The sequence below is a fragment of the Pecten maximus genome, chromosome 12, assembly GCF_902652985.1.
Source record: "Pecten maximus chromosome 12, xPecMax1.1, whole genome shotgun sequence".
Lineage (NCBI taxonomy): Eukaryota > Metazoa > Mollusca > Bivalvia > Pectinida > Pectinidae > Pecten > Pecten maximus.
Window position 1 is genome coordinate 19,152,603 of NC_047026.1, and position 25,388 is coordinate 19,177,990.

Consider the following 25,388-nt stretch of genomic DNA (forward strand, 5'->3'; position numbering starts at 1 on the left):
TGTGTGTATTTCCAGCAGTACATGTGAAAGTATAACTCTTAGTATTGACCAATCAGAATGGTACATTCTATTTACTGCATTCACAATCTAAGACTAGAAGCTAAAAAAACAATTTTAGATTGCAGTCATTGATTTTATTGTCTTAATATGACATCACAGTTGTCAGGCGACATTGCACCATGTAATATCAATTCAATACGAATCACACAGGCCAATATATATCACTGTGGACAGTTTCCTCATGTCTAGTAAATGACCTATAGTATGTTAGTCAATAGAAACAGGCTGCCAGAAGCATACACTTCTCTTGTACACAGACAGACAGGAGTGCCTCTAACATCCTCACAAGTCTAGAACACAAGTGCTCCAAACTAACGCAATGGGTATTTTTCATTTCATCCATCTCATCACCTTTTCAGGACAATGTATGAGTCAGTATATGATCCATAAAATCACATTTTAGGACAATTTCTGAAAGTCGGTATAAGACCCAAATCCTCAAATTTTCAGGACAATTTCTGAGTCAGTTTATGACCCATAACATCACATTTTAGGACAATTTCTGAAAGTCGGTATAAGACCCAAATCCTCAAATTTTCAGGACAATTTCTGAGTCAGTTTATGATCCATAAAATCACATTTTAGGACAATATCTGAAAGTCTGTATATGACCCATTGAAAGTCAGTATATGACCTATATCGTAACATTTTAGGATAATTTCTGAAAGTCTGTATATGACCCATATTGTCACATTTTAGGATAATTTCTGAAGTCCGTATCATAAGATCTCCATCTTGTTATCTGTATTCTTATCGTTCATACATTCTGATCTCTCAACCATATCCTTGGCTGCGGTTGACAGCTCCACAGAATTCTTGGTTTGTTCTTGGTCCGACACATCCTTTTCATTTTCAGTAGAAGAGCTTTTGGTGTCTTTTACCTCTGCAAAACATTAAAATAATACAAATTCTATAAAGATTTGACAAAACGTCAATTATCATTCTTTTGATTAATTCTGAAGTAACAACATGGCAACAACGAACGAACACACTGCTCGTCACAAAAATGCATAAAATAACACCCATGTTATAGAACTATGTCAAATTAACACTAAACATAAAAAAAGGTGTCCTGAAGCCTATTCTTATTTTCAAATGACCACAATATCACTCTTTGGTAGAGATGTAACATCTATAATGAAACAGTTTAACAATTTGGGATCTACTCCACCAGTTACCACTGACAACAATTCCGGAAACTGGTTAAAGATCTGCTCTACTAGTTACCCTGAGACAACAATTCGGGAAACTCTGATTAAAGATCTGTTTTACCAGTTATCCTGTGACAACAATTCGGGAAACTCTGATTAAAGATCTGTTTTACCAGTTACCCGTGACAACAATTCAGGAAACTCTGGTTAAAGATCTGCTCTACCAGTTACCCGTGACAACAATTCGGGAAACTCTGATTAAAGATCTGCTCCACTATTTACCCTCTGACAACAATTCGGGAAACTCTGATTAAAGATCTGCTCTACCAGTTACCCTGTGACAACAATTCGGGAAACTCTGGTTAAAGATCTGCTCTACCAGTTACCCTGAGACAACAATTCGGGAAACTCTGATTAAAGATCTGCTCTACCAGTTACCCATGACAACAATTCGGGAAACTCTGGTTAAAGATCTGTTTTACCAGTTACCCTTGACAACAATTCGGGAAACTCTGATTAAAGATCTGTTCTACCAGTTACCCGTGACAACAATTCAGGAAACTCTGGTTAAAGATCTGTCTTACCAGTTACCCGTGACAACAATTCGGGAAACTCTGGTTAAAGATCTGTTTTACCAGTTACCCGTGACAACAATTCGGGAAACTCTGGTTAAAGATCTGTTTTACCAGTTACCCGTGACAACAATTCGGGAAACTCTGGTTAAAGATCTGTTTTACCAGTTACCCGTGACAACAATTCAGGAAACTCTGGTTAAAGATCTGTTTTACCAGTTACCCGTGACAACAATTCGGGAAACTCTGGTTATAGATCTACTCCACTATTTACTCTCTGACAACAATTCCTAACCTGATGTCTCTGGATTTTCAGTACTTGAAGATTTCTCATTTTTACTGTGTTCTTTATTCTGAAACAAAAAAACAAATAAAGAAATTTGAGAGAGACTGGTAATCTAATATCTAATCATCTTATTATCCATATAAGAGGTCCATGGGGCCTTATCATTATTTTGAATATTGTATTTTTTTATCTGTCACACCCTAGGGGTTGATAGATATCACACCCTATGGGTTGACAGAGATATCACACCCTATGGGTTGACAGAGATATCACACCCTAGGGGTTGACAGAGATATCACACCCTACGGGTTGACAGAGATATCACACCCTTGGGGATGACAGAGATTTATCCCATAGCTACGCTTGTTTCACAACTGATACGGCAAGTGATAAAAATCTAAGCAATGTTAGCAGGAAAGGACCAATAATTGAATCTGACAATGATTAGTCCAATATTCAGCGGTGACATTCGACTTCGCAATGACGGTGTCATCATCAATATATTTGAGAGGAGCATTTAAACAAATTACCTATTAATAAATCGCACAGACACAAAGATTGTCAAACTAATATTTTGTTTTGTAAAATTATATCATTTACTAATATAGTACCGAAGATATGAGTGGTGCATCTAAAATAGATGATAAGCTTTCGTTCATAACTACCTATATTTTGTCGCGTAGTGATTTGGTTCACGGAATTTAGCTGCTACATTGGGAGAATTTGAACTTGACAAGCTTACATTTGTAAGTAAAGAAGTTATGGGATAAACAAGTTCCCCTACTCGTGACAACTGTTTATCATTTTTATCCAACTCGAGTTAGATAATTTTCGAATTTTGAAAAGACACTCGCTAAAGCTCGTGTCTTTTCAAAATTAGAAAATTATCTAACTCGAGTTGGATAAAAATGATAAACCGTATCCACTCGTTGGAGAACCTCTTTATCACACCCTAGGGATTGAAAGAGATATCACACTCTTGGGGCGATAGAAGTATCACACTCTAGGGGGAGACAGAGATATCACACCCTAGGGGGCGACAGAGATATCTCACCCTAGGGGGCGACACAGATATCATACTCTAGGGGTTGACAGAGATATCACACCCTGGGGGTTGACAGAGATATCACACCCTGGGGGTTGACAGAGATATCACACCCTGATGGCGACAGAGATATCACACCCTAGGGGGTGACAGAGAAATCACATGCTAGATTGACAGAGATATCACATCCTACGGGTAGACAGAGATATCACACCCTAGGGGGTAGACAGAAGTATCACACCCTAGGGGTTGACAGAGATATCACACCCTAGGTGTAGACAGAGATATCACACCCTACGGGTAGACAGAGATATCACATCCTACGGGTAGACAGAGATATCACACTCTATGGGTTGACAGAGATATCACACCCTGGGGGATGACAGAGATTTATCCCATCGCTACGCTTGTTTCACAACTGATACGGCAAGTGATAAAAATCTAAGCAATGTTAGCAGGAAAGGACCAATAATTGAATCTGACAATGACAATTATATCATTTACTAATATAGTACCGAAGATATGAGTGGTGCATCTAAAATAGATAAGCTTTCGTTCATAACGACCTATATTTTGTCGCGTAGTGATTTGGTTCATGGAATTTAGCTGCTACGTTGAGAGAATTTGAACTTGACAGACTTACATTTGTAAGTAAAGAATAAGTTATGGGATAAACAAGTTCCCCTTCTCTTGACAATTGTTTATCATTTTTATCCAACTCTCGTTAATTAATTTTCAAATTTTGAAAAGACACTCGCTAAAGCTCGTGTCTTTTCAAAATTAGAAAATTATCTAACTCGAGTTGGATAAAAATGATAAACCGTATCCACTCGTTGGAGAACCTCTATATCACACCCTAGGGATTGAAAGAGATATCACACTCTTGGGGCGATAGAAGTATCACACTCTAGGGGGAGACAGAGATATCACATCCTAGGGGGCGCAGAGATTTCACACCCTAGGGGGCGACACAGATATCTCACCCTAGGGGGCGACACAGATATCATACTCTAGGGGTTGACACAGATATCACACCCTGGGGGTTGACACAGATATCACACCCTGGGGGTTGACACAGATATCACACCCTGGGGGTTGACACAGATATCACACCCTAGGGGTTGACACAGATATCACACCCTAGGGGGTGACAGAGATATCACAACCTAGGGGTTGACACAGATATCACACTCTAGGGGGTGACAGAGATATCACAACCTAGGGGATGACAGAGATATCACACCCTAGGGGTTGACACAGATATCACACCCTGGGGGCGACAGAGATATCACACCTTAGGGGGTGACAGAGAAATCACACGCTAGGGTGACAGAGATATCACATCCTACAGGTAGACAGAGATATCACACCCTAGGGGGTAGACAGAAGTATCACACCCTAGGTGTAGACAGAGATATCACATCCTACGGGTAGACAGAGATATCACACCCTTGGGTTGACGGAGATATCACACCCTAGGGGTTGACAGAGATATCACACCCTAGGGGTGACAGAGATATCACATCCTAGGGGTTGACAGAGATATCACACCCTAGGGATGACAGAGATATCACACCCTAGGGGTGACAGAGATATCACATCCTAGGGGTGACAGAGATATCACACCCTAGGGGTTGACAGAGAAATTTGAACAAGTAAAATGGGAGGCAAGTCTGTATACCATGGCAGAACAATATCTACATCACTGGTCCAGACCAGCATTATTTCATCGCTACCTAGGGGGTGACAGAGATATTACACCCTAAGGGTTGACAGAGATAGCACACCCTAGGGGTTGACAGAGATATCACACCCTAGGGGTTGACAGAAGTATCACATCCTAGGGGTTGACAGAGATATCACACCCTAGGGGTTGACAGAGATATCACACTCTAGGGGTTGACAGAAGTATCACGCCCTACGGGTGGACCAGACCAGCATTATTTCATCACTACCTATAGACAACTCACCTCTTTGTATTTCCAGTTTAATAATTTTTCGGCAGGTATTTCATCATAGTCATGCTGCTCTAGGGTAGTCAGCCATGTCATCATGCTGGACAGTTAAGGTTACAATACCTGTACATATCATCAAATATCCTTATCTTCTTAAATCGTGTAAGTTTTGTTTCTGAAGATCACACAGTTAACATGTTTTCATATAAATATATATCTATATTACCAAAACTCGGGTAAAAAGATACGAATGCTCCTCTTTTTCAGACCTGATCATTTCTGGGTAGATATGTTCCTCTTTAAATTTTTCTATTGCCTCCTGGAAATGAAAAAGATATTACATCAAGATTAATTCTGATAACTTAAATGATAGAACCATTGAAATGATCAGTAGCTAGATATTATGTGTACCTTAGCAGTAATCACACTTTTAATGCTTTTTTCACATTTAAAATATTTTACTTAATGAAGTCTATGTTAATCAGAGTTTCTGTAAATTCTGTCTTTATTTTCTACAGCATGTGTGTGTCAAGGCCGTATTACACTAACCAGTTTATATACATTAGATGACCAAATTAAGTTTAATTTAATATTGTCTAACATCCCATCAACAGCTAAGGTATTTAAAGGACAGCCTCCCCTGTTTGTGAGATGCATGCAAGTGGTGAGTGTGTGTGTTTTGGGATACTGCGGCATATTCATGTTTGTGCTACCTCAATGAAACATACTGCAGAAAACATCTGAAGTAAATCTGCAGTAGTTATGGGTAAGTGTATTAGACATGTAAGCATGTTGACAGAGACTAAACACTTACTCTGTAAATGGTCCAGTCCAGAGATTGGTGCATGCCATCGTGTCCATACCTCCTATTATAGTTCTGATAATGCAACTAGAAAATCAAACAGAAAAAATTATCTGTAATTTGTCTATTTAGTTTTTTTGGGAGAGGAGGAAGCAACACAATTTCTGACTCATTGTGAGCAGGGAGGCTAATTACAGGAAACTGAAAATAGTACAATATGGTAAATCTACTGAACAGCAATGACACAGGTGGGCTTCATACCAGACAAGGGTTTCATGGCAGTTTATTTTTGAAATTTCTACTCTGTGGATATCTAATTGCACTTTTTTTTATCTTTTTTTTTCAATGATAAAACATCTATAAGAACTACATACCTTGTTTTAATTACTTAAAATAAATAATACTCATTTTTTAAGAATAACACTCTTTTTGAATTAACAGAGGATTTTTTTTGCTTCATAAAAAAAATTTCTGAAAATTTTCAAAATTTTCATTGGTACAAGAATTTTATAGAAATAGATGTGTCGTCTGCCTAAGTTTAGGTGAAATGGAACCTGACTAAAGCTTATCCCCATGGAAGGAATGATAAGCAAGTCACTGAAAAGACAACCCAGCCAGTCACAGAAAATATCATTCACTGACAGAAATGTTTTACCAAACATCTCAGAGATGAATTGTTGTGATTACCTCCTCCAACAAGAGACCGCTTCCTGGAGCCTTCGGAACATCTACCTAAACAAAACCAAGTTATCCAAGGTTATCTATACATCAGGTTAAGGACTCTGTCATCGAAAAACGGAAACTGTTTATACAAAATTGCATTTATATAAAGGGTACACTCACTGGCAAAATGTGAAGTTGTCTTGGAAAATCGAGACTGTCTCGACTTTCTAAGGGAGTTCCCAACATATATATTATCAAATCAAAGTCGATATGCCTATCATCATTTCATTTTTGTCACTCATATTAACTTCCAATGAAGCAATGAATGCAAAATGTTAAAATGGATGAATGTTCACACATAATGATTTCACTGAAAAGTTCAAAATGTAAAATTTTGAGCTGTAACTTATTAAGGGTCATCTATATAGCAGAATAACGTTGAATTTCAAACACGAATAAAAATCTTCAAATTTGCACAAAAATAGTCATGTAATATACCAAAATGTTTGTTTGGACATGTAGTTTTGGCTGGATTTGCTGTTTAGATGCCCCTTAAGGTGTAGTTGAATATGTATAGTTACCTTGACAAGGGAATAAGTCTTGTTGATTACATCCTCTTCACAGTGGCCCCTCACAATGGCCATAGTTAAACCTGTACAACAAAATTCACACAAATGAGAAATCGCATAACGAACTTAACTCTAATATTTCCCTCTCCCATGTAAAAATTTATAAAGCGTATCATAAAAGTGCCATCCCTTCCAAAAAACTCACTCAAATACAAAATATATCACAAGTCTAGTATAGCGACTCCCACTATTTGTCATGGGCACCCCACAGTTGTAAATAAAGTAGTTGTTATCACAATATTGGTTGTAAAGTCATACTTTACCTATATACAAAATTTCATCAAAATCAGACAATATCTAAATTTCAACCAATCGGAGGCCTTGGTCCAGCTGACCAATCAAAAAACAAAAAGTACTCTTGTACACTGCCAGTCATACACAAACACTCATGTAAAGTTTCATTGAATTGTACCCAACAGTTTTTGAGAAACATGTTGCAAACCTTGTAGGCAGAAGAAATTTGAAGACATAATAATAAGAAACACAGCAAAAACCATATGTCCCAAAATTTGGGAACATAACGATATTGGATATTACAATATTCCTCTTATCATAAATAATATTTTTTCTATAAACAATTTGTTCTACATAGATTATAAACTGATTAGGTGTTCCACTCCCAAGTTTTGTAAGAATTAGTTGAGAAAGTAAGCTGCATTACTTCGGGCAAACTATGCACCTACAGACGGACAGATAGAAGGACAGACGTACAGATGAACAGATAGACAGACACCTCAATTTCTCAAAGTAAGAATAATTGTACGTCGTGAATCATTTTCTACAGTAAAGTAGACAAAATATAATTACAGAAACTGAGACATTATCCATGAAGTCTTGACCAGAAAATCTCACTGAGAAACTGAGACATTATCCATGAAGTCTTGACCAGAAAATCTCACTGAGAAACTGAGACATTATCTATGAAGTTTTGACCAGAAAATCTCACCGATCATTTTGCGGATTTGATGAAGCATGAAGCTCTGTCCCCGAACAGTGAGCTGTACAAACTCTATGTCATCTCGTACAAACGGTTCACCACACTGAAAACCAGAGTACTTTGATTTAAACATTTTTGTTAAAAGGTGTATCAAGAAATTTATCATGTTATAAGTGTATCAAGACATTCCTTTATCTTGTTCCTTCTTACTATAAGTGTATTGTGACATTTCCCCATGTCATCTGACTTAAGACAAAAGACAAAAATTTTAAAATTACTTGGTTCTTGGGCTTTTCTTCATCGGTTTTAGTCTTAAAAGTCACTTATCTCATATATATTTCCCAATTGAATCAAAAAAATTCCCCTTATCATTCTTACGAGAGAGGAATGTGCAGAAACAAATATCACCAACCACCCATTCTCCTGTAATATCTATTATATTTAACCATAAAATTAGATCACACGTTTATTAATGTGAAACAAAAACAAAGAACCATGATAAATCCTTGTTTCCAACATTTTGAAGCAGTTTCTATGAAAATAGATAATGATTGGTTTGAAAAATAAAAAAAAAACACCCCCTCATCTGTTTTTTCACAAATAAAATTATTGAAAATGACGAAATAAAAATTACTCCATCCCTTTTCTCTTTTTAGAAAAATTGGCCCAGAGAATGAAGTAACTAATTTTATTTAGCCTTAGTATATACAGGCATTTTGTCACATTATAATTGTATCAGGGCATTTCTACATATACAGTAAGTGTATCAAGATCTTATTATACTGACAAAATCTCTTTATCCACACAGATAAAGGATTATAGATTTACGAGTGTCTTAATCTCCCTTATTGGCATTGGCACCCTCTCCCAACAAACTTTTGCCCCGAGATCTCCTATTCTCACTCCCAACAGACTTCTGCCTCGAGATCCCCTATATCTATAAAACATTGTCAAGACCAGATTTCATCAATCCACAAAAAAAACAAGTTAAGTTAATAAAAGATGGACAGACAGAGGTAAAACATAATAGACAGAGGGACAATAGGACAGACATAGGGACAATAGGACAGAAAAAGGGACAAAAGGACAGACAGAAGGACAATAAGACAAAGGGGCAATAAGACAGACAGAGGGGCAATAGGACAGACATAGGGACATTAAGACAGACAGAGGGACAATAGGACAGACAGAGGAATAATAGGACAGACAGAGGGACAATAGGACAAAGGGACAACAGGACTGACAGCTGGACAATAGGACAGACAGGGACAAAAGGACAGACAGAGGGCAATAGAACAGACAGAGGGACAAAAGGACAGACAGCTGGACATAATGACAGACAGCTGGACAATAGGACAGACAGAGGGACAAAAGGACAGACAGCTGGACAATAGGAGACAGAGGGACAATAGGACAGACAGAGGGACAATAGGACAGACAGAGAGACAATAGGACAGACAGCGGGACGATAGGACAGACAGAGAGACAATAGGACAGACAGAGAGACAATATGACAGACAGAGGGACAATAAGGCAGACAGGGACAATAGGACAGACAGAGGGACAATAGGACAGACAGGGACAATAGGACAGACAGAGGGACAATAGGACAGACAGAGAGACAAAAGGACAGACAGAGAGACAATATGACAGAGGGACAATAAGGCAGACAGGGACAATAGGACAGACAGGGACAATAGGACAGACAGAGGGACAATAGGACAGACATAGGGACAATAGGACAGACATAGGAGACAATAGGACAGAAAAAGGGACAATAGGACAGAACATGAGATCCCAGAGGGATCTTGGCGCCCACCATTGTATGTTCCATGTCAGATTGATCTTTTCTCTACTTTTCCCTTCTTCTAAGTCTTACTAATCCTAATCTGTGTAAATACAGAAACAGCCCTCTATAGCTAGTACTTTTCAAACAAGGGGAAACTATATATAAAATTTAAGATTTAGCGATAATGGCTGTCTGTCGACCATGTTTTTGGATTGGTCCCAATATGCAAAACTAGGCACTGAGGGGAACCTACATATGAAATTTGAGGAAGATCCCTTGAGTGCTTTCTGAGAAATAGCGATAACAAACTTCAATTGTCAAAATCCAAGATGGCTGCCTGTCGGCCATGTTGTTTTCTGATTAGTTTCAAAATGCAATATGCATAACTAGGCACCAAGGGGAACCTACATATGAAATTTGAGAAAGATCCCTTCAGTACTTTCTGAGAAATAGCGATAACAAACTTCAATTGTCAATATCCAAGATGGCTACCTGTCGGCCATGTTGTTTTCCGATTGGTCTCAAAATGCAATAGGCATAACTAGGCAACAAGAGGAACCTACATATGAAATTTGAGAAAGATCCCTTCAGTACTTTCTGAGAAATAGCGATAACAAACTTCAATTGTCAAAATCCAAGATGGCTGCCTGTCGGCCATGTTGTTTTTCGATTGGTCTCAAAATGCAATATGCAAAACTAGGCACCAAGAGGAACCTACATATGAAATTTGAGAAAGATCCCTTCAGTACTTTCTGAGAAATAGCGATAACAAACTTCAATTGTCAAAATCCAAGATGGCTGCCTGTCGGCCATGTTGTTTTCTGATTGGTCTAAAAATGCAATATGCATAACTAGGCACTAAGAGGAACCTACATATGAAATTTGAGAAAGATCCCTTCAGTACTTTCTGAGAAATAGCGATAACAAACTTCAATTGTCAAAATCCAAGATGGCTGCCTGTCGGCCATGTTGTTTTCCGATTGGTCTCAAAATGCAATATGCATAACTAGGCACTAAGGGGAACCTACATATGAAATTTGAGAAAGATCCCTTCAGTACTTTCTGAGAAATAGCGATAACAAACTTCAATTGTCAAAATCCAAGATGGCTGCCTGTCGGCCATGTTGTTTTCCGATTGGTCTCAAAATGCAATATGCATAACTAGGCACCAAGGGGAACCTACATATGAAATTTGAGAAAGATCCCTTCAGCACTTTCTGAGGATTAGCGATAACAAGAATTGTTTACGGACGGACGGAGGGACGGACGGAGGGACGGAGGGACGGAGGGACGGACGGAGGGACGGACCACGGACCACGGACGCAGGTCGATTTGAATAGCCCACCATCTGATGATGGTGGGCTAAAAAGGGACAATAGGACAGAAAAAGGGACAATAGGACAAACAGAAGGACAATAGGACAGACATAGGGACAATAGGACAGAAAAAGGGACAATAGGACAGACAGAAGGACAATAAGACAGACAAAGGGGCAATAAGACAGACAGAGGGGCAATATGACAGACAGAGGAATAATAGGACAGACAGAGGGACAACGGGACAAAGGGACAACTGGACTGACAGCTGGACAATAGGACAGACAGGGACAAAAGGACAGACATAGGGGCAATAGGACAGACAGAGGGACAAAAGGACAGACAGCTGGACAATAGGACAGACAGCTGGACAATAGGACAGACAGAGGGATGATAGGACAGACAGAGAGACAATAGGACAGAAAAAAAGGGACAATAGGACAAACAGAAGGACAATAGGACAGACATAGGGACAATAGGACAGAAAAAGGGACAATAGGACGGAAAAAGGGACAATAAGACAGACAGAAGGACAATAAGAGAGAAAAAGGGGCAATAAGACAGACAGAGGGCAATAGGACAGACAGAGGAATAATAGGACAGACAGAGGGACAATAGGACAAAGGGACAACAGGACTGACAGCTGGACAATAGGACAGACAGGGACAAAAGGACAGACATAGGGGCAATAGGACAGACAGAGGGACAAAAGGACAGACAGGGACAAAAGGACAGACATAGGGGCAATAGGACAGACAGAGGGACAAAAGGACAGACAGCTGGACAATAGGACAGACAGCTGGACAATAGGACAGACAGAGGGACAATAGGACAGACAGAGGGATGATAGGACAGACAGAGAGACAATAGGACAGAAAAAAGGGACAATAGGACAAACAGAAGGACAATAGGACAGACATAGGGACAATAGGACAGAAAAAGGGACAATAGGACGGAAAAAGGGACAATAGGACAGACAGAAGGACAATAAGAGAGAAAAAGGGGCAATAAGACAGACAGAGGGACAATAGGACAGACAGAGGAATAATAGGACAGACAGAGGGACAATAGGACAAAGGGACAACAGGACTGACAGCTGGACAATAGGACAGACAGGGACAAAAGGACAGACATAGGGGCAATAGGACAGACAGAGGGACAAAAGGACAGACAGCTGGACAATAGGACAGACAGAGGGACAATAGGACAGACAGAGGGATGATAGGACAGACAGAGAGACAATAGGACAGACAGAGAGACAATATGACAGACAGAGGGACAATAAGGCAGACAGGGACAATAGGACAGACAGAGGGACAATAAGGCAGACAGGGACAATAGGACAGACAGAGGGACAATAGGACAGACATAGGGACAATAGGACAAACAGAGGGACAATAGGACAGACAGAGGGACAATAGGACAGACAGAGGGACAATAGGACAGACAGAAGGACAATAGACACATCATTATGACATAAGATCAATAGTCCTTTGGACCATGTGAGTTTAAGTCCATTAAAATTAATTAACTGCAGAAGTTTGATATTAAACCATGTCTTCAATGTTGTGTGATAAGCTGATGAAGATAATGATAAACTCATTACGTATGAGTTAAGAGGTGATTTTTATCTCAAAAGAACCTCACTTTCTCAAAAATATGCACTACCCAAATACATTGTAGCTTAAAATATTTTAAGTAAGTTAGTATACCTTAAAACTGATGATGTACCGTTTAGCCTTGGCTTCTGTTGGCTTCCTGAAAACACAGACATATTTAATTTAATCCAAGTTAGGATACACTGATATTAATACTAACATGTCTGTACACACAAACTATACACTAACTGTCTATACTTACAATCCCGAAGTAAAATTGTGGAAGTTATGTGTTCCCTCAAATCTCTTTATAAGTTCTCGAACTCTCTGGATAGTATCATCTGAAATAGAAGAAAGTCAAGTTCTCAGCTGCAACACTGTAACTTTAAATATAACATTACCAAATCTCTGTCACCAACAGACCCTTACCGTATTTATCTGGTAATAAGCCCATACCTGGTAATAAGTTCATCAAACAACTCCTAACAACTTACAAATACCATGTATATCTGTAATAAGTCCTTGCCTGGTAATAACCTGACCCAACAACACCCAACACCTAACAAATACCATATTTATCCGGCAATAAACCCATGCCTGGTCATAAGCCTGTCCAAAAACACCTAACACCTAACAAATACTGTATTTATCCGGCAATAAACCCATGTCTGGTAATAAGACCACACAACAACACCCAACACCTAACAAATACCATATTAATCCGGCAATAAACCCATGCCTGGTCATAAGCCTGTCCAAAAACACCTAACACCTAACAAATACTGTATTTATCCGGCAATAAACCCATGTCTGGTAATAAGACCACACAACAACACCCAACACCTAACAAATACCATATTTATCCGGCAATAAACCCATGCCTGGTCATAAGCCTGTCCAAAAACACCTAACACCTAACAAATACCATATTTATCCGGCAATAAACCCATGCCTGGTAATAAGCCTGTCCAAAAACACCTAACACCTAACAAATACTGTATTTATCCGGCAATAAACCCATGTCTGGTAATAAGACCACACAACAACACCCAACACCTAACAAATACCATATTAATCCGGCAATAAGTCCATGTCTGGTAATAAGCCCACCCATATCTATCGCCTACCTGGAACTCTTGGTTCACAGCTAAAACAACCTACCTGGAACTCTTGGTTCACAGCTAAAACCACCTACCTGGAACTCTGTATTTTTCTGTGACTGCCTGTAACAAAAACAAATATCAGCTAATTTTTTTAAGTTTGTTGATAAAGAGAAGCTGTTACTTTTATGAGTTTCTCAGACAAGGGCTGACAATGTTGATATATGTTACAACACTGATACCCACATATATCAATCTTGAAAACAAACAGGTATCATATTTATTTTCTCATATATAACTGCATTATTAAAAAAAAAAAACAATGAGTCTTTCCAAATTCAAATTCATTTTGTCAGAATTATTTTTCGTGTGGATTAAGTGTCAGACAGACAATTGGATATGATATCATTTAAATCATGATGTCAATTTACACAAAAGTTCCAAAAAGTTCCTCCAGGTAGACTGGATGAGACAGCAAAAACTTAGCACAGTTTAGTGTGCGAGATTTCCCTGTCCCATGTAGAGAACTATCTATTTGTCTGGTTTACAAAATGATCCTGATTTCACAGATTAGAACTTTTACATGTTACAGAATGATTTATTTCATTAGAATTAACTGTCCCTGTATTAACAAAACCTACAAATCATGTTAACTACATTATCTACATTAGTTCTAACAGGAACAGGTCCCAGTTGTGTCTCTACAGACACTGATGTAATTGATCCTAGACACATATTTAATATGTTAAAAACTGAAAAAGTATTGTGACAGTCACATGGTAGTGTTGAAACTAATATTTTTATCAGTGTATATTTGTTTGTCTGTTAGGATTATCGCCCTCCGTGCAGCCAGAGTTACTTTAAAGTGCAGTCTCCTTGTTGTAGCTGGTGGCTACCTCATTGAACACTCCATGTCATCTAGAGCGATTAGGGTGTAGCGTCATGCCAAAGGACACAACCACAAGATTGTTTGTGATTTCGACTTCCTGAGGAACACAAACCACCCAGAGTGGAGATCTAACCACACACTTCAGACGTTTGACTGAGGTTAGATAAGTCAGCTGCTCTACCTACTGAGCTATCGCAGTCCCTCTCCATGTGTACAAGAACAGTACTTACCAGTTTAAGAGGAGCGAAGGCAAAAGTTGGTGTCAGGTAGCTATAGGTCCTTCCATCGCAGAAATTTTTACTGTCAAATGCCTTCGTTGTTCTTATACAAGCTGCAATAAGAGGTAAAATACTATGCTTGTAGGTATGACTGTTTACTGAAACTCTTTCTCCAGGTTACTTTAGCCCTCCGACAAATTAAACCATTTTTATCCAATTTAAAACTCACTCTGCCCACAATGAATGTGTTTGTTTGCTTGCTGGGTTTATTGCCATGTGAAAAGCCATGGTCATTTTGAGACAGGGTCTTTTTGTAGTAGCTGGTGGCTACCTCAATAAACGACATACAGGAGGCCTGTTGTGTGACATCCAAAGCAATAAGGGGAAAGTGCCACAGGTAGGAAGCGGTGAATCACACCTCAGATCTTCACAGGTAGGGAGCGGTGAATCACACACCTCAGATCTTCACAGGTAGGGAGTGGTGAATCACACACCTCAGATCTTCACAGGTAGGGAGTGGTGAATCACACACCTCAGATCTTCACTGGTAGGGAGTGGTGAATCACACACCTCAGATCTTCACAGGTAGGGAGTGGTGAATCACACACCTCAGATCTTCACAGGTAGGGAGTGGTGAATCACACACCTCAGATCTTCACAGGTAGGGAGTGGTGAATCACACACCTCAGATCTTCACAGGTAGGGAGTGGTGAATCACACACCTCAGATCTTCACAGGTAGGGAGTGGTGAATCACACACCTCAGATCTTCACAGGTAGGGAGTGGTGAATCACACACCTCAGATCTTCACCGGTAGGGAGTGGTGAATCACACACCTCAGATCTTCACAGGTAGGGAGTGGTGAATCACACACCTCAGATCTTCACAGGTAGGGAGTGGTGAATCACACACCTCAGATCTTCATCGGTTATGTCGGCTGATGCTCTAACCGATTGAGCTAACGCAGTTTATGCATCCATGTTATATTTTTCCTTAAATACTTGTCAAAAATGATCTGAATTCAACCAAGAACTCAGAGACTGACTGAAAATATGACAACCCTGTGCTCCATATGCGATAATACATTGTTTATACAGAGTTTTTTAAAAATAATTTTCAAAACTTCAAAAAGGTTAATTGTGTGCAGTGAGGAAGCCCTCCTGCTGAACCCAGAGCTCCCCAACCCTGACAACTCCTTCCAACTATGGATTAATTTATATATAATTATGACATAGTTCTAAGTGTATACATGTATATATATACCTATATCTCTACTGCTGGGGGAATAAAATGTTTGTACTGTAAAACAAAATAAAGTGTCAACCTACCCTGTACTTTTATCTGTTGTGGTAAAACCTTGCTGATTTCCTCTAAAAAGTTCTCCACATGCAAAGACATGTATAAAAAGAAACAAGTGGCAATGAAGCAGAACAAATATTTTCAAGTATTATCATAACATTATCAGAATTTTCAACATCATCGCATTATCAGGATTTTCAACATCATTATATTATCAGGATTTTCAAATATTATCATCATTACATTATCAGGATTTTCAACATCATTACATTATCAGGATTTTCAACTCACTTGAATGTAGAGAAAAATATCTTTTTTTAAATCTTTATTGTCTGTAAAAAAATCTTTATGAAATATTACAAACATAAAAAATATTCCTAGAATCATGACTTGGATCAAATCTTCATTGATCTTTCTTCATCTTTATCAAAATAATCAGACACATAAGATTGAAGACACAAAGTGAGATTTATATACCTGATAGGTAGAGTAGATCATCATATACCTGAACAGTTTACCAGGGACTCCAGTAGGCCCTTGAGATTATGATTTTAACTTCCCGAAACAACATTTGACTTTCAGGTTTGAAGGGACATTTTTGAAAAATAGTGATTTGACTTCTGAAATTACTAAAAGTTAAGGGTCAACTGGATGCCCTGTTAACTTTTAAATCATTTTGAAGTCATGAATCCAATCATTTGTATTACCAAAAAAATTAAATTAAATAATGTATCTCTCAAGCAGTTTGATCTTGCATCGTTCCACTTTATGAATTTTTATATATAAGCGCAATTTTTATATGAATACATATCTTAAGGGAGACAAGGTTTCCTGCTGCTGATACTCCTTTGTCAGTCCTTGCAGCTCGCTGGAATCGAATCTGTCCAGCAAATTATAACAAAGTATGTATTACTTATGTAATCTGTCCAACAAATTATAACATTGTCTATATTACTTATGTGATCTGTCCAACAAATTATAACATAGTCTATATTACTTATGTAATCTGTCCAACAAATTATAACATAGTCTGTACCACTTATGTAATCTGTCCAACAAATTATAACATAGTCTATATTACTTATGTAATCTGTCCAACAAATTACAACATATTCTGTATTACTTATGTAATCTGTCCAACAAATTATAACATATTCTATATTACTTATGTAATCTGTCCAACAAATTATAACATATTCTATATTACTTATGTAATCTGTCCAACAAATTACAACATATTCTGTATTACTTATGTAATCTGTCCAACAAATTATAACATATTCTATATTACTTATGTGATCTGTCCAACAAATTATAACATAGTCTATATTACTTATGTGATCTGTCCAACAAATTATAACATAGTCTATATTACTTATGTAATCTGTCCAACAAATTATAACATATTCTGTATTACTTATGTAATCTGTCCAACAAATTATAACATTCTATATTACTTATGTAATCTGTCCAACAAATTATAACACATTCTATATTACTTATGTAATCTGTCCAACAAATTATAACATATTCTATATTACTTATGTGATCTGTCCAACAAATTATAACATAGTCTATATTACTTATGTAATCTGTCCAACAAATTATAACATAGTCTATATTACTTATGTAATCTGTCCAACAAATTATAACATTCTATATTACTTATGTAATCTGTCCAACAAATTATAACACATTCTATATTACTTATGTAATCTGTCCAACAAATTATAACATATTCTATATTACTTATGTGATCTGTCCAACAAATTATAACATATTCTATATTACTTATGTAATCTGTCCAACAAATTATAACATAGTCTGTATTACTTATGTAATCTGTCCAACAAATTATAACATAGTCTATATTACTTATGTAATCTGTCCAACAAATTATAACATATTCTGTATTACTTATGTAATCTGTCCAACAAATTATAACATAGTCTATATTACTTATGTGATCTGTCCAACAAATTACAACATATTCTGTATTACTTATGTAATCTGTCCAACAAATTATAACATATTCTATATTACTTATGTAATCTGTCCAACAAATTACAACATATTCTATATTACTTATGTAATCTGTCCAACAAATTATAACATATTCTATATTACTTATGTGATCTGTCCAACAAATTACAACATATTCTATATTACTTATGTAATCTGTCCAACAAATTATAACATATTCTATATTACTTATGTAATCTGTCCAACAAATTATAACACATTCTATATTACTTATGTAATCTGTCCAACAAATTATAACATATTCTATATTACTTATGTGATCTGTCCAACAAATTATAACATATTCTATATCACTTATGTGATCTGTCCAACAAGTTACAACATATTCTATATAACTTATGTAATCTGTCCAACAAATTATAACATAGTCTGTATTACTTATGTAATCTGTCCAACAAATTATAACATATTCTATATCACTTATGTGATCTGTCCAACAAGTTACAACATAGTCTATATTACTTATGTGATCTGTCCAACAAGTTACAACATATTCTATATTACTTATGTAATCTGTCCAACAAATTACAACATAGTCTATATTACTTATGTGATCTGTCCAACAAGTTACAACATATTCTATATAACTTATGTAATCTGTCCAACAAATTATAACATACCGTATTTGACCTAATAAGGGCGCAGGGCGCGGGTAATTGACAGTGGGGGCGCCCTTATTAAGATGAGTTATTCTGAAGTTTTATAAAACAGACTATACCTTATAGCAGAATACCAAAGGTTGTGGAAACGATAAAATATTCAGTCATAAAAATATCCCAGATGAAGATATCTATTCATTATCATATATTAAGCTTAAACATCACTTGAATACTCATGTAAACTTGTAAACCATGCCAGCTGATCTTTAGACCAGAGAACGTGTGTTCCACCATTTATGTTCAAATGGAACTCTTTTGTGTTCTATTTATAGAAACAGGTGATTTCCCAGATCATATCAGACATCGTTTTCTTTGACCTAATAATTGATTTACAATGTCTTTTACTAGCTTTCTGTTCTGGACAAAAGTTATTTATCAACAAGAATGAAGTCTTTACTTTATCTTCAAATAAAGATGGTAAGTTATTATTTGTATGTGTGTTTAGTTTTGGGTGCTCTTTGCACTGACATGTCATCTGTAGCCTGTAGGAATACACAAAATGTGGTGAAAACATGTGTTCCAGTTACTTAATTTGCTGAAGAAAATTGAACACATAAAGTAGCAAATATTTCACATGAATTATTACTTTTGAACACCATTTTGACACTCAGTCAAAGATTTATTTCCTTGAAAAAAGGTAGGGGCGCCCTTATTAGGGCAGGCGCCCTTATTAGGTCAAATACGGTATTCTATATCACTTATGTGATCTGTCCAACAAATTACAACATATTCTGTATTACTTATGTAATCTGTCCAACAAATTACAACATAGTCTATATTACTTATGTGATCTGTCCAACAAATTACAACATAGTCTGTATTACTTATGTGATCTGTCCAACAAATTATAACATAGTCTGTATTACTTATGTGATCTGTCCAACAAATTACAACATAGTCTGTATTACTTATGTGATCTGTCCAACAAATTACAACATATTCTGTATCAGGTAACACTATCTGGTCACTCTAAACCATGTGTACATTGTAAAATCACACTGCTTTATGATGTCAGATATTTTTACATTATTGATACTCAGGTAATGTTTGCAGAGCTATTTTATGGACAAACTGTCATTTTTCTTTTCTGTATATGGATAAACTGTAAATTAGTTTTTAACTTTTATGGAGAAACTCCTATTTTTAGTTTTATTTGTTGTTTTTTTATCAATTATTTATTAACTGATATTAACCTTTAATGGATAACTTGTTTAATAGTTTTCATGCTTACATATGATCTATTACAGTAAAACAGAAAGTTAAAATGAAATCAACTCTGCTGACCTTTTGTGGTGTATCCTCGTCTTCCTTTGTTATCACACCCACGCTGAGGAGTGCTTTCCCCAGGGCTCCTTCTATTGTAGGCAGCGTTTTCTGTCTGAAATACGTAAAACACTGTGGTCCAAACATGCTACAATCGTGGATAAAAAACAACAGGTGTAAAATCATCAGTTATTCTCTGTCTTCATTACAGGTGAACCCCAAAACGTGGGTAGCAGACCACGGCAGGATAGCCTGGCCATGGGTCGGTGTTTTGTTACCCAGATAACTCCCATGTTATGATATGCAGAATTTTTTTTTTTTAAATGTATACTATAATTGGTATATTCAATATGAAGTAGTATATACAGGCTCAATATCTGTCCATTTTTTTTTTTTTTTAAATTGATTATAAATTTCCAGTTTTTCCAAAAGTAAGTTTACATGTGCCTTATTTTTAAGAATTGGGCACTTTTACTGTACACTGCCACCATGACGATGGATTAACCTAATACAGTAGGTCAAATCATGATCACCTATGAAGATTATGTAGGTCAACTCACCTCTGAAGACCAAAATATCCTTTCCCATTGTAAGACAAGAGCAGGGCTACCTTCTTCCTTTTCAGAGGGGTTGCTTCTGTTTGTGCCTGTGTGACAAAAACAAAAGCTATATACCTGTCCAGGGCAATCTAATTTCATAGATATTACTGAGTTTCTTTAATTATTGAAATATTTAAAATTTATAAATATAAACTTATCAACATATATACATACTAACAAAAATATACCGAGTTTGTGCTGAGAGTATTTCAAATTTTGATTGTTTGCTATAATCATTTCATTTTCCAAAATTTTGGCCCCCAGACCTCTCGCCTATGGTGCTAGCATTACCACTAAATTACTGGACCTCCCCCCACGCCCCCCCCCCCCCCCCCCCCATACCCCCATCAAATTCCTGGATCCGTGCCTGTAAATGACACAGCTTTGTAGGCAAGCACCATATTGCACGCTAGAACAAGAGGTGGTACCAGGTACTGTGTTTGTTAACAAAACTGTGAGCTAGGATGATCGAGTGTTGATGTGGTACCAGGTACGGTGTTGGCTAATAAAACTGTGAGCTAGAATGAAGGAGTGTTGATGTGGTACCAGATACAGTGACTGTTAATAAAACTGTGAGCTAGGATGAACAAGTGTTGATGTGGTACCAGGTACGTGTAATAAAACTGTGAGCTAGGATGAATGAGTGTTGATGTGGTACCAGGTACGTGTAATAAAACTGTGAGCTAGAATGAATGAGTGTTGATGTGGTACCAGGTACGGTGTTTGCTAATAAAACTGTGAGCTAGAATGAACGAGTGTTGATGTGGTACCAGGTATAGTGTTTGCTAATAAAACTGTGAGCTAGAATGAACGAGTGTTAGACATAAGTGGTCACTCACTAAATGGATGACAGCTGCCTTGAGTTAGCACCATCACAAACCAATATATAGATTACTTAAATTACAAACCATTGAAGTGGATACATACCTCAGGTTCAACGTCGGTCTTTTCCCTTTTAACTGATGTTGTCACTTCATCATTTTCAAGTTTTCTTTTCTCGCCTGTAATTTCTGGAGTGTCGTCTTTTGCTGGACCTTGTTGGATGTCCTCCTTCACTTCAGCACCAGCATCACAACTTAATACAGCCCCCGACATCTACACCACAAATAATACACCAGTATCACAACTTAATACAGCCCCCGACATCTACACCACAAATAATACACCAGTATACTACTTAATACAGCCCCCGACATCTACACCACAAATAATACACCAGTATACTACTTAATACAGCCCCCGACATCTACACCACAAATAATACACCAGTATCACTACTTAATACAGCCCCCGACATCTACACCACAAATAATACACCAGTATACTACTTAATACAGCCCCCGACATCTACACCACAAATACTACACCAGTATCACTACTTAACACAACCCCCGACATCTACACCACAAATAATACACCAGTATCACTACTTAATACAGCCCCCGACATCTACACCACAAATAATACACCAGTATCACTACTTAATACAGCCCCCGACATCTACACCACAAATACTACACCAGTATCACTACATAACACAACCCCCCAACATCTACACCACAAATAATAAACCAGTATCACTACTTAATACAGCCCCCCCGACATCTACACCACAAATAATACACCAGTATACTACTTAATACAGCCCCCGACATCTACACCACAAATAATACACCAGTATCACTACTTAATACAGCCCCCGACATCTACACCACAAATAATACACCAGTATCACTACTTAATACAGCCCCCGACATCTACACCACAAATAATACACCAGTATCACTACTTAATACAGCCCCCCCCCCCCCCCGACATCTATACCACAAATAATACACCAGTATACTACTTAATACAGCCCCCCGACATCTACACCACAAATAATACACCCGTATACTACTTAATACAGCCCCCGACATCTACACCACAAATAATACACCAGTATACTACTTAATACAGCCCCCGACATCTACACCACAAATAATATAATGATGATAAAGTCTCCAATGTAATAGTATATAGTCATCAGTACTACATAAGTCCCTGCAGTGATCATAACCGCTCGAGTATGAAGGATGAAAAGATGCCTAAATACTGTATTTGACCTAATGAGCACATCGCTCACTTACAAACACTAAAGGGGTGCGCTTAATAAATTCATGTTCACGGAAAAGTTTCAATGTGAAATCTGGGTTCAAAAAAATATTCTTTTTTTTTTCATTTTCAATAAACTTTTATGTAGAGAAAAAATCAAGAATCTTTGCACTAATTAAATGACTTCCCAGATCAGTGAGGTAAGGACCTTATATTTATGTTTCAATTAATGCCCCCCATCATCTTTTCCTGAAAAAGTGAGTGCTTTTATATAGGATGTGGGTATTAAAATATGATCCCTATGTTCTTTTTATTCCCCTCTGTTGAGAAACAGAAACATTTATTAAATATCCTGAAATGTACTGAAGAAACTTTCATCTTTCGATATCATGATCAAACCTTTTCGTACCTTAGATCGTTGGGATCTGATCAGATGTTTGGAGCAATCTGTAATCAAGCGGATCCAATGTACTGGCTGAAACAGCATGTATATGTATTTAACTTTCACCTACAAAAGAAAATTTAACTAAGAAGTAAATATAATTCAAGTGAGAATACATTAAACATGTAGCTAAGGTTGTAGCTGCAAAGAATTTGACACATTTGACTGAAGTCAAAATTAATGTGACATATGCTTTTTAACGGTAGCACTAGTGCGGTGTTATCTCAGTTTAAGTTTCTTTTTCAGCATACACAATAATATAAATAATAAAACAATCCATGCAATTTATCACTTGAAACATGTCCTACAGTAAATATTTATAAATGTCTTATATTAAATAATGACATGACCATAATCAACTGATGATGCTCACCACTGGCTCTGCTGCCAGTTCACTACTTTGTCAAATTGAAACATCGTGTATGCTGTCAGATCACTGGGTTGTTGTTTTTTTTTTGGGGGGGGGGGGGGGGGGGGGGGGGTATTTGATTTGATGACTTAAGTTGTAGTCAGATCAGATTTCCGGGAGGAAGTCGCGAAAGATAAATTGCATTTATGGAAAAGCGCCAAAATACATCACAGAAGTCATTCAAGACTTAAATTGATGTCAAACAGTGATTCAGGGTACCTGTTAGAAATAGTCCATTTATCATTTACCAGCTGTTTATATTCGTAGCACATGCGTGATTAATGAAAGATAGTGAATTTGTCCACAATTTTATAAAAACATCACTTTTGTTTACTTGTAGGTTGTTAAAAACTTGACTCACTTTCTTTTATCTACCTAAAGGTGCATGTTTTGTAGTTTTAATGAATTTTAAAACCTTGTGCGTGTTTATCCCATGGAGGTCGCCATCTTGAAAAGTTTTCTAATCTGGAAAAAGAAGATTCATTATTTCCGGATCCGAAGGTGCGGATGAAGCAAGAAGAATGGGGGTTTCAGTTTTGTCTCAACTTTCGCACAAAATCACAGAAAAAAACCCCTGAAAAAACAGACATTTATAAAATGTTGTTCTTGTTTTCATTATATATTATTAGTATTATTATTTTGATTATATAAACCAGGGTTTTCCCAGTAATTTTATTATGCTGGATCCCAGGCACGGTCAGATATGGAAATTAATTGGGAGTCCAATTTTGAAATCTAGGAGTCCCATGATATTCTAAAATTGACAAAATCATGGTTAAACAGCAGAGACATATAAATTATAACTATATATATATATGTCTCTGTTAAATAGTTCCAACATCCAAGTTGGTCATCAGGTATAACAATTTTGCCTTAAGAAATAACTACAAATACTAGAAATCAACTGTTAATTATTTCTTCATTGTATGGCAGATTTTGCCATTACAATGCATCCCAAGGATGCACAGACATTCAGTTTTGGTGTCTTTTATGTTTTGTTCTGCGTCTGAGATGAAGGAAACGTGCGTCAGGGAGAACCCTGTATAAATATGCAGAATCATGCAACCAATAGTATTGTAATCATAAAAATTATCTCAGTCTAATTCTCCGAAACTATGGCATACAAAAAAGTGTTAACAGTCTATTGAAAGTCTTATGTTATCACAAGTGTAAGCACATGTGTATTTTATTTCAATTACTGGACTATCAGCAGGTTATATTTTAACACTGGATGTACCTATAGTATTAGTACTGGAGACAGTCCTTGTGTAATCTCGGATGGACACTATAATCTAATTTGGAAACAAATCGCTCTTAGGTTGTTTTTTATTTTTTTGTTGTTGTTGTTGTTGTATTTTCTACCTTAAAAAAAACTTCAATGCCAGAGGCTGACTCGCCGTCGGAGACCCAAGGTTGATTGTAGCGTAGATAGAGGCTGCCCTTTAGTAATGAACGTATCTAATTAGCAGATTGTCTTAGATATTAGAGTACATATCCAGATTGAGTGTGTGCTAGATATAGCAATTTCTAAATGATAAACATTCGACTCTTTTGCAGGCTCTGCTAAAAC

The 25,388-nt window shown here is 37.0% G+C and overlaps 1 protein-coding gene across 1 annotated transcript; it reads right to left on the minus strand.

Annotated features, from left to right (window-relative positions):
• Window positions 1–112: 112 nt before the first annotated feature.
• LOC117339956 (tRNA pseudouridine synthase A-like) lies at window positions 113–23,801 on the minus strand. Its single transcript, XM_033901680.1, has 19 exons — window positions 23,783–23,801; window positions 23,377–23,442; window positions 21,801–21,968; window positions 20,835–20,920; window positions 20,296–20,389; window positions 17,121–17,189; window positions 16,339–16,408; window positions 15,023–15,123; window positions 13,999–14,026; window positions 13,066–13,144; window positions 12,918–12,963; window positions 8,110–8,203; window positions 7,116–7,186; window positions 6,559–6,603; window positions 5,884–5,958; window positions 5,318–5,388; window positions 5,085–5,169; window positions 2,079–2,136; window positions 113–943 (listed from the first exon to the last, which is right to left on the minus strand). The coding sequence occupies exons 3-19, from the start codon at window positions 21,966–21,968 to the stop codon at window positions 780–782; spliced, it is 1,404 nt and encodes a 467-aa protein (XP_033757571.1). The 5' UTR covers window positions 23,377–23,442; window positions 23,783–23,801; the 3' UTR covers window positions 113–779.
• Between the last annotated feature and the right edge of the window lie 1,587 nt (window positions 23,802–25,388).

Coding starts and splice junctions, on each gene's coding strand:
- LOC117339956 (XM_033901680.1), bottom strand. CDS start 21,968: ATGTCGGGGGCTGTATTAAGTTGTGATGCTGGTGCTGAAGTGAAGGAG. Junction 20,921..21,800: donor AGACCGACGTTGAACCTGAG/GTATGTATCCAC, acceptor TTTGTCACACAG/GCACAAACAGAAGCAACCCC. Junction 6,604..7,115: donor AGACTTATTCCCTTGTCAAG/GTAACTATACAT, acceptor GGTTTTGTTTAG/GTAGATGTTCCGAAGGCTCC.